This window comes from Hibiscus syriacus, unplaced genomic scaffold (genome assembly GCF_006381635.1).
Source record: "Hibiscus syriacus cultivar Baekdansim isolate YM2019G1 unplaced genomic scaffold, ASM638163v2 tig00009009_pilon, whole genome shotgun sequence".
In the NCBI taxonomy this organism is placed as follows: Eukaryota; Viridiplantae; Streptophyta; class Magnoliopsida; order Malvales; family Malvaceae; genus Hibiscus; species Hibiscus syriacus.
In genome coordinates this window covers 855,841-872,500 of record NW_024062181.1, presented here as the reverse complement: position 1 = coordinate 872,500, position 16,660 = coordinate 855,841, and the positions used below count along the sequence as shown (strand labels likewise).

At 34.9% G+C, this 16,660-nt stretch overlaps 1 protein-coding gene across 1 annotated transcript; it reads right to left on the bottom strand.

Moving 5' to 3' along the window:
- Nucleotides 1-11,781: 11,781 nt before the first annotated feature.
- LOC120202763 (putative disease resistance protein RGA1) lies at nucleotides 11,782-16,255 on the bottom strand. The gene is made up of 2 exons (XM_039203141.1): nucleotides 12,671-16,255; nucleotides 11,782-12,563 (listed from the first exon to the last, which is right to left on the bottom strand). The coding sequence occupies exons 1-2, from the start codon at nucleotides 16,253-16,255 to the stop codon at nucleotides 12,549-12,551; spliced, it is 3,600 nt and encodes a 1,199-aa protein (XP_039059072.1). The 3' UTR covers nucleotides 11,782-12,548.
- Nucleotides 16,256-16,660: the final 405 nt, after the last annotated feature.

The following is a 16,660-nucleotide window of genomic DNA, read 5'->3' as shown; positions in this document are numbered from 1 at the left end:
TAAAATAACAAAATATATAGTTTATAAAACCCTAAACCCTAAATCGTAAACCTTAAAATGTTAACCCTAAACCCTAATCTCTAAACTATATATGTAGTTTATAGTACATGTATGTATAAATTATGTATAGTATATATAAACTATATATATATATATATAACCTATATATATATAAACTATATAAAGTAAATTACTTATATAGTTTATAGAAACATTGTACATAAACTATATAAAGTAATAAAGTATATAGGTTTATAGAAACCTTAAATCTTAAATCATAAACCTTAAACCCTAAACTTTAAACTATAAACATTAAACCATAAACCCTAATGAAAATTAAGGTGTATAACCTTTTAATTTGTACCTACATCTTAACCCATTAAGGGGGCAAAAATCGAGAATCGTCATTTCCAAGTTGTATGGGAATATGGTGTACTCTTATTAAATAATGTAATATTAATATATAAATGCAACATAATAAGCTTTTCATGCATTACCTGTCCTTGCTTGTCTACCAAGTGATTCAAAAAGCTTCAAACACTGCACAATGACATTGGTATTTGATATCATTTAAATAGGTATTGAGTTCGAGGTTTTGAATATGCAGAAAATCCTCCATCTACCAAAGGTAAGTATACGACGCAAGTCGATTTAAATTAGTCAAAGATTATTTTGTGTAAACGTGATTTTTCTTTTCTTTTCCTTTTTCATTTTAGTAGAAATAGATCGAGGAATGTCTAAGAGTATCGTATTTTTAAAAATTTAAATTCTTAAATAATTTAAATATAATTTAATTTCATAACTTCTGAAATTTGTTATAATCTTTTAAAAGTCATAATATTCATCCCTTATTTTCGGTATATATTTTCTAAAATATTCATGCGTGTTGTCAATTAGTCACTACGCACGGTTAGACCACAAAATTAAAAAATTATTTTTTTCACATGTTAAATTTAAAATTTACCATATTTATATTATATCAAAATATCATTTAATGATTAGATTAGCATAGGAATCTAATTGATGCAATATTTACTCTTTTAAGATTCTATTAAAATATTTTAAATTTGAGACTAATTTAAGATATAAATTATAATATAAAATATTAATATAATATGTATGTATAAACCATGTATAGTATATATAAACTATATATATATATAAACATATATATATATAAACTATATAAAATATATTACTTATATAGTTTATAAAAACACTATGCATAAACTATATAAAATAATAAAATATATAGTTTATAGAAACACTAAACCCTAAACCCTAAACCATAAATTATAAACATTAAACCATAAACCATAATATAAATGGACTAGCACTAATGCATATATATTTGTAATAAAAGAGTGGGTTTATGTATTGGGCCTATGTAAACTAATGTAAATGGACTATCACTATTGCAAACGGATTTGTTTTTTAGTTTTATTATTACTTATTCATAACAACAAAATAAATGGGCTATTAATGTGAATTAACCTAACATGCAACTAAAATATTAATTATGCAAATGAAATTAATATGACATGTACTACTATTTATGAACCATATAATATGCAATGTAACATACTAATTATTTAACACCTAATTAATCATGTTTTATATAATTTATATTTAAATAATTTTATTAAATTATTAAATAATTTTATATAATATGTATGTATAAACCATGTATAGTATATATAAACTATATATGTAACCCCCCCAGACCGATGCGGGTAACCCGATCCTATCCTGGAAGTCACATTAGGGCCATCGGAGCGACCCACTGTAAAAATAGCGAAAAATTTAAAACTTTTTATCAGAACATGTAAACTTATAAAATCATTTGTCAGTGTGCAGAAATAAAACAGATTTTCAGACTCGAGTGTAAATAAAAATACAATTACATGCCCCCTAATCACATGTACCATTCTCTGCAACAACGCCAGAAGAACTCCCTTACTGAAGTCGATAGATGCACAATTCTTTTAACCTGAAAAGGTGAGTAATAGAGTGAGCTTCGAAAAGCTCAGTAATACAGAACTACCAGATGATGCTGAAAAACGTGCAGATACAGATAAACATATTTTCCTTATTGGTTCAGATATTTACAGATCTTTATGTTGATCTGAGGTCCATTGATATCGCATGTAAAACAAATAGTATTCATTTCAGATGGAAATATTTCGGATGTCTAGGTTCAGGAGATCAGAATAGGTTTTCTAGTGTGTTCCCAAAAACCATGTAACTTTTCATATCTTTTTAAAACATATATATATATATATATATATATATATATATATATATACCCCATCCAACAAGTCCAAATTGTGTAGGTTCCCCAGAACTATACACCCACCATCAAGTCCAGTTGGCCCTGAGCACACAGCCGAGGAACCGGTAAATAAGGCCCTGAGCACATAGCCGAGGAGCCTCCAGGTATACTTCCTCCAATATTACCCCCCAAGTAAAATATGTCCGTCCGTAAACGGATATATCAAAAATCAAAATATAAATCAGGTCAAGTATCATATCAAAAATCAGGTCAAGTAACAGATCAGAATCCAAGTCAAGTATCAGATCAGAATCCATGTCAGAAATCAAATCGAAAATCAGGTAAAATATTCATGTGAGTAGGGAACACACCAGAATTTACAGATAGTATTCAAAGATATTGGATAATCTTAACAAGTAGGGGAACACGGATCTTTAGTATACCGATAGAATATCGGAATTCAGAATCACTATTGAAAGAGTTCAATAACTGACAGAATCATCAGTATTCATAATGTGACTTGAGCTGATAAGGAAGAAATGAAGGTTCAGGACATTTATATTCTATGTCGGTTGATCGGATTATCAGACAACTCTTACATGAATAGTTCCCAGAGCTAATGCCTGTCGATTGGTCAATTCATTGTTCTTCCAGGGTATTTACTCTTTAATACCACAATTCTTGTCCATAGACCATTTTCGGATCATCGTTGAATAGATCTTCCAATGTCTTTATTTCATTTCCACACTTCCACAATATCATGAAATGCTGACGTACTTGATTAATTTGTTCATAACCCATTGTAATTGTACACTTCGTAAACTCATCAGAGTTTCCAGACTTGTCCAAATCACTTACTAAATCCTCAGTCATTGAGGTTACCTATTTCATTTAGCAGTCATCTTCATTCCAGTTACTTCAGGATTTTCCAGAGTAATTCAAACGTTCCTGAATTTCAGATAAATGTTGTACTTCCATCCCATTCAATTTGGTCTTCGTGGTTGATTGTCGAACAAACGTCCAATTCTTAATACTGAATACGATCTAGAGTTGAGCTGAGTTGAATACTTCCAAAATTTATCATTGAGCCAAACTTGAGAATACGAACACGAATTCAAGTAATATCTATGTCGTTCAGGTACTGACATATTATTAAGGTTGATCGGCTCACTTAAGTTATGATCCATAACTTTTAAAGGTAGTCCAATACCTATGCTTATTTGGATTCCTTAATTAATCCAAGGCATTTACTTAATATAGGCCAAAAGGGTATTTTGGTAATTTTGGTGTTCAGTTTTATTCCATTCCTTTCAGAGCTCGAGGATATCCAATCATTCCTGAGCTTGGTGATATTCTTGAGTTATTTCTATTACAGGGGTATTTTGGTCATTTTACAGATCTACGGTATTTCAATCTTTTCCTTCCATCCGATCTTATTATTTAATTCAATCTTATCATTTACTTCAGTCCTTTCGAACAATTCTGACAGCAGAATACCCCCGATAAATTACTCTTCAAGTATTTACTCATTATTCGAATATTTTCAGGTCAAGTGTCTTCTCAGACTTTACAAACGGAATATCATAAATTTTCCTGCACTAAGTCGGGATCTTAGCAATTAAATCCGTACTTAATCGAGTTAAGTACGAATCCTCTAAGTATTTTCTCATTCAGAGTCATCTCAGACTATTCTACCTCTTAAGGCATTTCTGTAATTTCTTAACCAGATAAGTTCGATATTAGCACTTAACGAAAATAATATAATTTAGAGATCCTATGATTAATTGCTTTCTTGAACAATCTCTGATCTTGAAATAATTCCCTTAACACACTTCTAGTATCTTGCATAAACCTTCTTGGGGTTAAAAACCGGTTCTCCATAATTTCCAAGTAAAACTAACATTTCTTATGCACATCAATAGTTTTAGCAGATCAATAATTCTTTTCAGATTTATTAATCCACTTCCAGAGACAATTCTTGTCAATTTCCAATATAAGGGTAATTTCGTTTTTACCATACCGAAGTATTCTCATAATTTCCCATCCAAGTACCTTTAACATTTAACCTTTGATGATATAAAATAATTTACAAATCCATGTCTGATTTCTTTATCACTATTCACAAACTTGTAATTTAATTCTAACAATCTTTCAATCTCTTATATTAGTCATTCGATCCGTATTCAGTTACAGAATTTCTACCACATTCATATCGAGTGAATAAATTATTCAACTCCCCCAAAGTGACCAACATTATCTTATTCATGCATTTACCAATATTCACATGTTCCATAAAGCATAAAGAGGTAGTAAAGTATTACCTCGATTTCCGTGCAATACTGATCGACCATAAAAATTCCATTCGAACGCCTTTGATCTTCAATTCAACTTCCAATAATTCCTCAGATACATATCAACATAAATTATATCAGAAACGGAGCTTAATTACGATAAACGAATCGAATCGGGTGATAAATCAGTGAAAGACGGCTTACCGGGTTCGAATTTGGCGAAACGGACTTCGGATTCGGATTCAGGACGTCGAAAGCATAAAATATGACTTTTCGGAAATTTGGAATATTCGGTCAAAATCAAAGTCAACGGGTTTGACCGGAAATTTCGAGGTCTTCGGGTTCAAATTTTTAAAAACGGATAGCGGAATCGGATTTGGAACGTCGAAAAATATCAGGATAGGTATACTCGGTCGAAGTCAAAGGTCGTTTAATGCCCGGTCAAAGCCGGTCAAAGTTTTGGTCAACAGTGGTCAACGCGGGTCAACGGTCAACGGGTCGGGTCGGGTCAACTGGTCGGGTAAACGGGTCGGGTCGGGTTATGACCGGTCAAACCGGTCAACTATCCACCAAAACCGGTCAAACCGGTCACTTTTGTCTTCCCCACGCGCAGTGGCGGCGCGTGGGGGCGCGTGAAAAGTGCCCTGATATCGGAAAATTCCCGGAAAAATTCCTAAAAATTATTTTAAGCGATTTTGAGATACTTACAAAGCTCGGTTCAAAATTTTGAACGGCGGAGAGCTCGATTTCAACGAATCGGAAACTTTGACCGCTTCACCTCCTCACGCGCCGCCGTCAATGGAGATCAAGGATGACACCGGCGAACTCAGAACGATGCAACGAACACGATGGTGCGGGAGGTGTCGTAAACGGATGACCCGATCGTCGTGAATCGATGAAAAACCAACTAAAACCGAGTTATTACCGACGATACTTCCGACTGAAATTCACGACGAACGGCGATTATTCACGACGAAAGGTTTGAGGGGTTTTGTTCCTCGATTGACAACGAACACGATGGTGATTTCGGCTCGTCGTTTGGAGGTCGGACGGCGAGTAGATCGGAGTTGGAAGTTGGGTTGTTGGAGAGGGAAAACTAGAAAATTTTCTGATTCTGCGCACGGGGGAGAGTTTATAATTCTCTCCTATAGGAAATTGGCTAAACCAAGAGTTTAGTCACTGAACTTCCTGCACTTCATAAAACGGTCTGCCAACTTTAAAAATTTATAATTTAATCCCCTATTTCTTTTAAAATACCAAATTAAATCCACCGCTTTATAATTTCTTAATTTTAGCCCCTAAATTGGGGTGTTACAATATATGTATAGTATATATAAATATATATAAACTATATAAAATAAATTACTTATATAGTTTATAGAAACACTATACATAAACTATATAAAGTAATAATGTATATAGTTTATAGAAACTGTAAATCGTAAACCCTAAATTTTAAATCATAAACTCGAAACACTAAACCATAAACCATAATGTAAATGGACTAGCACTAATGCATATATATATTTGTAACAAAAGAGTGAGCTTATGTATTGGGCCTATGTAAACTAATGTATTGCCAAAATTATTTATATTAATAATGTAAAACGTTAATATATATTACATAATAAATACTTTCATTATTAATATTATTTTTTCTTTATATAAATTAAACTATATAATTTATATAAATTAAACTATATTAATTTTACTTTGCATTATTAATCATGTTTTATCTAATTTACATTTAAATAATTTTATTAATTTTATTAAATAATTTTATATAATAGGTCTATTTATTAATTTAATTATCATAATAAATATTTTATTATAAAATTTAAAAAGTAATCATATTAATTTTTTAATTACATCATAAACTAAAAAACTCATAATTTTATTAAAATCTTATAATTTCGTCCATGGTAATATATAAGTCAGGTAAATATCAGATCATATCATTAACAAGTCGGATCATTTACAGGTCAGGTTAAAAACATGTCAGGTTAAAAACAAGTTAGGTTGAAAACAGGTCAGGTTGAAAACAGGTCGGGTAATACCAGTTATTTACCAGGTCAATCTCGGATTCAAGTTCATATTAGTCAGACGCAGTTCGGGTTTGAGTATCATATTTTTGGTTTAATTCGGGTTCAGGTCGGATGCAAGTCGGGTTCGGATCCACAATTTCCATGTCCAAATCGAGTTCAGGTCAACACCAATTCCGACTCGAGTCGGTTTCGGATTGCCACAGTACATGTCAAAAACAGTTTTAACTCGAGTCAGTTTCAGTCAGTTTTGCAGGTCGGGTCAGTTTTTTTACAGCCTTAGTAATGCAGTATTTTCATATTCCATTTTATTAAGGTATTCTGAATTATGATTGCTTTGTGGAAAAGGGCACTTAGAAATTGAAGAATTTTTTTTGAATTAATCACTGGTATCCGATCTATTGACCGACTAATCCAGATCGGGTACTATAGAGGCAAGGGCGACTCTCCCAACCCAGTTTGCTCCATTCGCAAACGTCATAATTCGAACCCCTGACCTTGCTTAAGGGATTTAATGTCTCATCTCATTAGACCAACTGGTTATTGGTTGAAGAAGTTAATTTAGTTGTTGTGTTTTTGATGTTATTTATTGATGAATTTGTAATGCTTTAGCCAACCACTAATCCTAATTTAATTTTGTAAAGATTTTATGAATTATAATTATCTAAATCTATATCATTATAAACAAGTATTTTATAAATTTGATTATTAGATTTCTAATGCCCTTATTTTCAAAAGAATATTAATGGTAAATTTATTATTGCTGTTTAATTTTAAAGAAAATTAAAGATTATAGGCTATATTTATGGAGTCCCCTGCTTGCTCTGAATTTTAAAGGAAATTAAAATTTGTGGTAGCGGTGACCATAGTGTTTCATTTGTATTTTGTTTTATTTCACTAAGGGTGTAATCTGGTGATTATAGAAGCTTCTTTGAAGCAACTATGGGCAATTTTTTGCTGGTTGTTTTTGGTGATTTTTGTTATGGTTCTTTTGTAACAGCTTGTTTTTGCTGGTTCATTGGTGAGCTGTCTGTTATAATGGCATTGGTGTCGGGTACTCTTTTTCCTCCACTTAGGTTTAAGGAGATTTTTTAACGAGACCCTAATCATTTGTCTTGTTGTGTTTGTTTAGTTGTACAAATAATATACAGAACGTCCCTTTTCAAAAAAAAAATCGTTTAAGAGTTCAAAACAGAGTGGAATTGAATTTTTAGGGTCCCTCGGTCGTCAACGGCAGTAGCCTACAGTGATCGATAATGATGGTTGACAAGTGTCGTTATATTGTCAAATAATTCCTTCTTGAAAATAAATAAAGTAAAAGAGAAGTAAAGAGAAGCAGGGTCAGTCCACAGGGACTTTGGAGTTTTTGTAGTTGTGGACTCTCTGATTTTAGATATGGATAAAGATGAGTAAAGATAGGGATTTGGATAAAGATGAGATTAGAATGAGAGATTTTACATTGTTTGAGATAAGAGACAAGGATAAGATAAATAAATAAATTTAAAATAAATTGAGATAAGAAAACTTTTATAAAAACAGCATCAGACTTCAGCTTTGCCTCAATTCCATTTGATCATCATAATAGATTTTCACTTCGGTTATATGTCGTTTATAGTCTACAGCGTTGGACCCCTATAACTAGTTTCTCTCTCTTGTAAACGATAATCCAAAAGTTATTTTTGGATTCCAGTCCTTGTGTGGACCAACCACGACTATCGTGGCCAACACCACCTCAACTTAAAGTTTTGGAAAAACTCGACTCGGACTATGTTGCCTCAATGAGAATCGAGTCCTATCTCAATTTCACTTAGCGAACCACCACTAAGTGTGTTCACAAGAAGTCGAACTTGCTACCAACCGATTCTTCCTCCCAACTATAAACCAAAATAACATCCAAACCAACGTCGACTTTTTGATTTAAAAGCGTTTTGATTTTAAAGGATAGGTCGATTACCAATCCTATTTCTCCAAAAAATTTACAAAATAACCCAAAGTTATTTTAGGTGTTTTTCAATCTTCACAATCGGAATTGAGTCTCGCTTCAGCTCTTGACTTATGTAGAAATTAGCTAAGTATGACAATCATAATTAGCATCTAAAAAATAAAATAAAAAAATAAAAGCTTTGAAAATAAAGAAAAAGAACTTTTATAAAACCCGAGAGTAAATAAGAAGAATGAAATTTGAATATGTTTTCAAGCTTTCCCTGAGAGGTATTTATAGCTTTCCAAATCCCTAAAAATAATGAAAAGATAATTTCTAAAAACAAGATATAATTCTTAAAGACAATTCTTGAAAACATTCAAACTAAAATCCTAAAATCATGAGATAATCTTGAATTAGAATTTCAAAAACACGGCTAATCCGTTCATCTTTCCAAAAGCGTTGACTGAACCTTCTGGAAGCTGTTGACTCAATGCCACATCAGATGTGTCATTCCCAGAGTCATACCCACTAATCCAGCCTTGATTCCGAAAATAAAATAAAAAACAGCAGAATTCTATACTTTTAGTGCAATTTCCAGAATCTAATATCCTACCCAGAAAATGAATCAAAACAAACAAATCAGCCACAAAAACCAACAACTAAAAGAGCAAATTAAAGACTAAATAATAACTAAATAAACCACCTATCAATGGCTAACGGTAGGGACTAAGATTGGATCTAGGGGTTAAATTGATTTTTATCTAAAGTGTAAGGTTTAAATTGATATTTTATCTAAAATTTAGGGTTTAAATTTATTTATCTAAAAAGGATAAACTACCCATATATTCACTAAATTACGGGTCGATTCTATTTTAAACATCAAACTATTTTTTTAGTCAGACTCTTAAACTATTAAGATGCTATCAATCAAGTCATTGGCAATTAACGTTTTTCAAAAATGTTGACGTGGTATTTAAGCAATTTTATACAAATACGCTTTTAGTCCTCTTTACTCACATTTTATCAATTTAGTCATAATTTTAATTTAATTCAATAAATTTAGTCTGTCGTCTGATTGGATGAATTTTCTCTTAATTTAATACGCATTGCCTTTATATGAATGTTTTATTTTATAGGAATTTTCTTGGATCACCTGTCACTTCTCACACTCGTTTTGTCTTGTGTTAGATTAATTCATATGAAAATGCTTCATCGTATGTAAATAAAAATATGTTTGTGAATATGTGATCGGGTGGTTTGTCGCCTCATGTGCATAGTGTTGATGACATTAAATGTCGAGAATTTTGTGTCTTCCCTTGAGAATGTTTTCAGGAGGTCCTTAATGAAGATTTTGCTTTCATGATCGAAACTTGAACTTACGATGTTGATTGTTAGGGAGAAATACGATCATTACTCTCTAACGTCATTTCTGCATCAGTAGTTGGAAGAATGTAATTATGATGATCATGAAGACCAAGGTTGTCAAGGAATCTACAGCTGAACTGTATCGAGTGGTAGACGTTAACTTGGTCGATTTGGATAGTGGATTCTTCAGTACAGTCAGGGTATTCTAGATTCAATGGCAGTGTTCGACGTGGTTCTCGATCTAGTCAGTCCAGGAAGTAGAATAGCTCCATGGTTAATTTTGGAGCAAAGGATTTTGGATATGATTATGATGATCATGAAGACCAAGGTTGTCAAGGAATCTACAGCTGAACTGTATCGAGTGGTAGACGTTAACTTGGTCGATTTGGATAGTGGATTCTTCAGTACAGTCAGGGTATTCTAGATTCAATGGCAGTGTTCGACGTGGTTCTCGATCTAGTCAGTCCAGGAAGTAGAATAGCTCCATGGTTAATTTTGGAGCAAAGGATTTTGGATATGAATTATGATGATCATGAAGACCAAGGTTGTCAAGGAATCTACAGCTGAACTGTATCGAGTGGTAGACGTTAACTTGGTCGATTTGGATAGTGGATTCTTCAGTACAGTCAGGGTATTCTAGATTCAATGGCAGTGTTCGACGTGGTTCTCGATCTAGTCAGTCCAGGAAGTAGAATAGCTCCATGGTTAATTTTGGAGCAAAGGATTTTGGATATGAATTATGATGATCATGAAGACCAAGGTTGTCAAGGAATCTACAGCTGAACTGTATCGAGTGGTAGACGTTAACTTGGTCGATTTGGATAGTGGATTCTTCAGTACAGTCAGGGTATTCTAGATTCAATGGCAGTGTTCGACGTGGTTCTCGATCTAGTCAGTCCAGGAAGTAGAATAGCTCCATGGTTAATTTTGGAGCAAAGGATTTTGGATATGAATTATGATGATCATGAAGACCAAGGTTGTCAAGGAATCTACAGCTGAACTGTATCGAGTGGTAGACGTTAACTTGGTCGATTTGGATAGTGGATTCTTCAGTACAGTCAGGGTATTCTAGATTCAATGGCAGTGTTCGACATGGTTCTCGATCTAGTCAGTCCAGGAAGTAGAATAGCTCCATGGTTAATTTTGGAGGTTCATCGAGAGCTCTTAGTTAGGCATTATGTGAGCATTGTGATCACAAGCATCCTGGCGAGTGCAGGAAATAGATATGTATGCCATTGACGACATTCCTTCGTCGGCTTATTAGTCTTACATATTTGTCAGTAAGTACTATAGTGTAATTCATTTTTTTACCGGCGTTTATAAGCGTCGGTAAAAGGGAAAACCCGCTGGTAAAAGCTTTACTGATAGTCAGAATCGTCGGATGAACTGGCGAGGCGGATGCCAGAAAAAAGCTTCCGGACGGGTTGACCATTAGTGTCGCTAATGGATGAATATTTGCCGACACTTGTTTTCCTTGTGCTTTTAATCCCATTATAGTAGAATAAATTTTATATCACTTCAAAGTGCTGGTAAAGATTTGTGTATGGTGGAATATATTTATAAAAAAATATTCAGTGAAGGATTGCAAGTTAAATTCAACCCAAACTTGAATTTTCAATAAAAAATTCCCTACGAAAAATAATAATTGCATATGTGTCTGATTAACAATCTCATCATTGAATGTAAACTGCGGAACTCTATAAAGTTAGTGGCATTAATGGTGTCTGTTATGGTGATCCGAGTATGGTTGATGATGATGATGAGCCAGCACAGTTCGGAAGTGGCTAATCAGCTAGACCTCCCATCCGATTGCAAGCTTCACAATGTTTTTTATGTCTCCCTTCTTAAACCATATAAGGTACCGGTCCCTGCTCCGCCAACTCAGTAGCCTCCCATTAATGACGGTAACGTGGTCTTGGCCCCTAGTTCGGTGTTGCGTGCTTGCCTTAATCGTGGAAAGTGGGAACTATTGGTGCAATGGTGCAGGCAAGTTGGCAGCTGAGGACTTCACTTTGGAAGATTTGGCACAGTTTCAAGCTGCTAAGAGATTATCCTTATGAGATTGATCCGGATCAAAATATAGAAACACTTGTTGAAAGTGCATGACTGGTTGATAGTTATCCTTTTAGTTGCTGTAACAAGCACTAAATGCGCAAGAACACGAACACATTGGTTACGCAGTTCGGTGTCACACCTACATCTGCGGGGCCTTGCCCAGAGAAAATTCCACTATTAAGATCATAGTACAAAGAATGATAAAAGCCCAACCGATCTCATAATTGTTGCAGGCTCAGTTTTGCACACCTAGTATGAACAATCTGCATATTGCATACATAATAATGTCCCTAGTCATGAAAATGCATATATGCTCCCTTAGCTCTTCTTCCCCTGTACATCAAACATGGACGACTCGAAGGCCTTGCTCGTATAACCCCTCTTTCAGAAATCTTGATGTCCTCTGCTGAGGAATGGATCAACCTCTTGAAGAATGTATGTCTTCCATTAAGCTCATGCTGACAAAAAGGAACATTAATTATTAGATGATTGCAGTTACTTCTGAGATTATTATGAATTGAAAGTTTAAAGCAATTAGATAAACAACCTCCTCTTTTTCTGCATATAAATTCCTGAAGTACTCGAATGTGCTTCGGAAGCTATTGTACCTGAACCTGAAGATAGTAGACAAGAGATGTATTCACAGCTTGAAAATAGAAAACCCAATATGTTGTTGTAAAAGTGGATAGATGGATGATTGAAAGGAGAGGAGGGTACTCACACAATCCACCCAAATGCGAGGAATGTGAGTAATCTGAAGCGAATTGGGCAACTTGGAAATGTGTATCATATGTAGCTGTTCCAAACTGGTTAGGCAACGCAGGTCATCCGGAAATGATGTTAAACCGGGCAAAAATTTGAGATGAAGCTCTTTCAAATTTGTCACATATTGAAGCCACTCCGGAAGATGCTGACACTTTGGAATACTTTCCAGGCATATATGGCGTAGGCTCGTATAATCTTCGAATTTTTGAATGCCATCTGCAGAAAACTCCAGCTCCTTGCAGTCGATTATTCGAAGCTTTTCGAGGGAAGTGAGATGTTGGAAGCCAGGAAAGAGTGACCTCAATCCATTGCAATTCTGGATTTCTAATGTTTTCAGTTGATCCAGATGTTGAAGCCAAAGGGGGAGAGACACGAGCTGCGGAATATTATCGATCTCCAAACCAGAGAGATTCTTAAGGGGTTCCCACTGCATGCCCTCTATATCAAGCTCCTTGCAATCTTTTATCTTTAAACTTGTGAGACCGTTCATCTGTTGCAACAACCCAGATAATGACTTGAGCCAACTGCAAGAACCAATACCCCACCTTTTAAGGGAAGTCATATTTTCCAGGCACTCTTCTAGCATGTCGTGGTCCAGTTCTTCGATATTCTCCGCTTCGAAAGATTTCAATTTGGAGAAAGGAACAAAAAAGTTTGAACTTGATGGCGTCGTAACAGTGCTGCTCATCCGAATGGTACACTTTAATGGCCTTGAACTGGTATTCACCAAGATCAGCTCATCGTCGACTGTTGGATACAACGGCATTGAACTCAAAGGGCAATTTTTAATGCATAAACTGGAAAGACAAGGGAATGCCATGGTTGATGATGTTCTATCCTTATCGTCATCCTTATCATCATCGATCGGACTGTTCCTCCACCAACTCTTCATATTTGGGCATTCCTTGAGGTGAAGAAGCTTAAGCGACGGGAAGAATGATTCTGAATCTGCTTGTCCTCCACTAGGGCCATTATCTTCCATGTACTCCAGCTCAGTCAACCTGGAAATCTTTAACCGTTGAAGATGAGGCAATCGAGCAAAGGAAGGGATATGTTTAAATTTGCTTGGACCCTTTATTCGAATATCCACCAGATTTGTGAGCAAAGAAAACCAACTTGGAAACTTGGCATTGCCCCTCCATCCTCTCAAATGGAGCTTCTTCAAATTAGGATGGGGCTCGAGGTCCTTTAGTGACTTCTCTTCATCATCATGGTCTTCTTTGCCATCATCACTGATAACACCTCTCCATTCTAAAACCAATGATTGCAGATGTTGCTTCTCTTTCAACTTTGCAGCTTTGAACTTGTCTCCTGCATTTGTCACGAATCCCAAGTTTTTTATTATTAGCTCTCCCCTTAAGCTGTTAAGGCCACCCAATTCACTTAGATCTGCTGCTGCTGCACCATGGGCACCGTCTTTATCCACAACAAACATGCTTAATGTCTGAAGCAAAGTCAGCTTCCCTATTCCACTAGGCATATGAGTTAACCCCCAACAACCAGCACACGAAAGATGGGTGAGATTCACCAATTTTTCAATCTTCTTTGGCAATCTTTCAAGCATGTAACAAAACTCAACTTTCAGCACTTGCAGATTTTGCATCTTGCAAATGCTCTTGGGGATGAAAAAAAGATGGGGATTCCAAGAGAGATCAAGGTACCTCAAATGTTTCAACTTTTTAATGAAGCCTGGGACACTAAAAAGATTTAAATCATACAATTCCAAGACACGCAAGCATCTACAATCTGAAACTATCCAATTCCAACTCGCATCACTCATATTTACAACTTTCTTGTTCGAGAATTTCAACAAAGTTCGCAACTTCTTTCCCTTTTGCAAAGGAATTAATGAAAAATCGACAGATAAGTGACGACAATTCTCATCAAGTTCACTTGTACTTGAATTTGAATTTAAAAGACTGCCTTCTCTACCCGCTACTGATTCAGCTAGATCATGCATAAAATCATGCATTTTACATACCATTCCCCGGAATTCATCTTCTTCTACCTCTTGAAAAATATTTCTTTCAACTAGACCTTTAAAATACCCAAACCCAATATCTTCAAGTGGTTGACTCGAAGTTGATTGGTTTACAAAGCCTTGTGCAATCCAAAATTGAACAAGTGTTTTCACAACAATTTTATGATCTTTTGGGTATAATCTACAATAAGCAAAACAATTCTTCAAATGAGATGGGAGATGATCATAACTCAACTTAAGTGTAGATAGAATTTCATCATCTTTTTGGGATATTCTAGCAAGTTCATTATCTTTAAAAGAAAGCCACTCATTCTGGGTTTCTATAAAAGATAAGGTACCAGCTATAGTCTTTATGACTAAAGGAACTCCACGACACATTTCTGAAATCTGCTTTCCTATCTCCACAAAGCCTGAATTTGTCAAGTCTGCAGATCTTTGCTCAAATGCTATATCTTTGAACAACGACCAAGAATCATCTTCAGACAAGCCTTTAAGAACATGGGGTTGGCATTTACTAGTTAACTTTGCTACCTTGTGAGAGCGAGTAGTTATTATTATCCTACTTCCTTTATCCCCACCTATCAGTAAATTCTTTAAGCTAACCCATCGTTCCCTGTCCTCGTTCCAAATGTCATCCAAAACAAGCAAATATTTTCTCCTATTAATTTCACCTCGAAGTTGTTTCTGCAGTTGATCCATTTCGAGATTTTGATCTGGTGCATGGTTAGTCACAGATTTAATAATGTTTGCAACTATTGTTTTCACATCAAAAACATCTGAGACACATACCCACATCCTCAACTTAAACTGATTTTTAACCATTTCATCATTATAGATCAACTGTGCCAATGCAGTCTTGCCTAACCCTCCGAACCCCACGATTGGAGTGATATGAACATTCTCTTCACTGTCAAACTCTAATAAGAGTTTCAGAAGAGCTGCTTTATCATCGTCCCTCCCTATTATTTTATCTTTAGGCACAAAAGAGTGCGTCTGCTGCCTCCTTTTGGCCATGAAAGGCGTCTCCATAGGATACTCACGCGGTACTAATTTTAACAACTTGGTCTGATTTTGAATGGTACTTAAACTGGCCTTAATGGCCTTGATTTTACTTCCCATTTTGAGACCATAAGTAACCTGGTTTGAGCTTGAAAAGAAAACGCGTACCTCTTTCGTCAGCTTGTTCCCACTCAGCAGATCTTTCCTCAAAGCTTCAGTATGGATATCATCCAAAAGGTCATCGGCATCATAAAGCGCATCTTTCAGCTTTTCAAGGAAGTGCTTGACAGGAATGTTACTTGTAGATCGCTCTTCGGCGTCAAGAAGCACAGTTTTGATTGCAGACACAATGCTTTCGAGGTCCTCAAGGTCGTCTTTGAAATTCCACCACAAGCCAAGTTGCTGCACAAGAGGGGAGCTCAATTTGGTGATGATGTCATAAATAATTGATTCTGCATTGAAGAAGATGAAGTTGCTGCTTCGAACTGAAACTAAAGGCAAAGTGTTTGGAAGTGATTTGAAGAGATGAAGTGCCGGTGTCCATAGGTATATATAATACATTTCATCACCTACGGAACGTGGGGTGTTCCTCCACTTGTAATAGACTAATAGTTGCAGAAAGTAGGCCCTTTGGCCTTAGAAGACGACATAAAAGCTTTCAATGGTTAGCCATTAGTATCAGTTAAGCACAAAGTTTGCTATTTTATTTTGGGTAAACTACACCCACAGTCACTAGACTATTAAAAAGATTACACTTTTCATACTCAAATCAGTTAAATAATTGATATAATAATATAGTTAGTACTTAATGTTTACATCTTTTATTTTTATAGAAATTTAGACTTCAAGCATATATATAATAAAAAGAAACAAAAAAGTATGAACGTGAGAGGACTAGAAAAGTTTTTCAATTCTGGTTGGCTTTGTACTATTTTGTTTCTTTAGAATTTTTATTCCTTTTTGGAA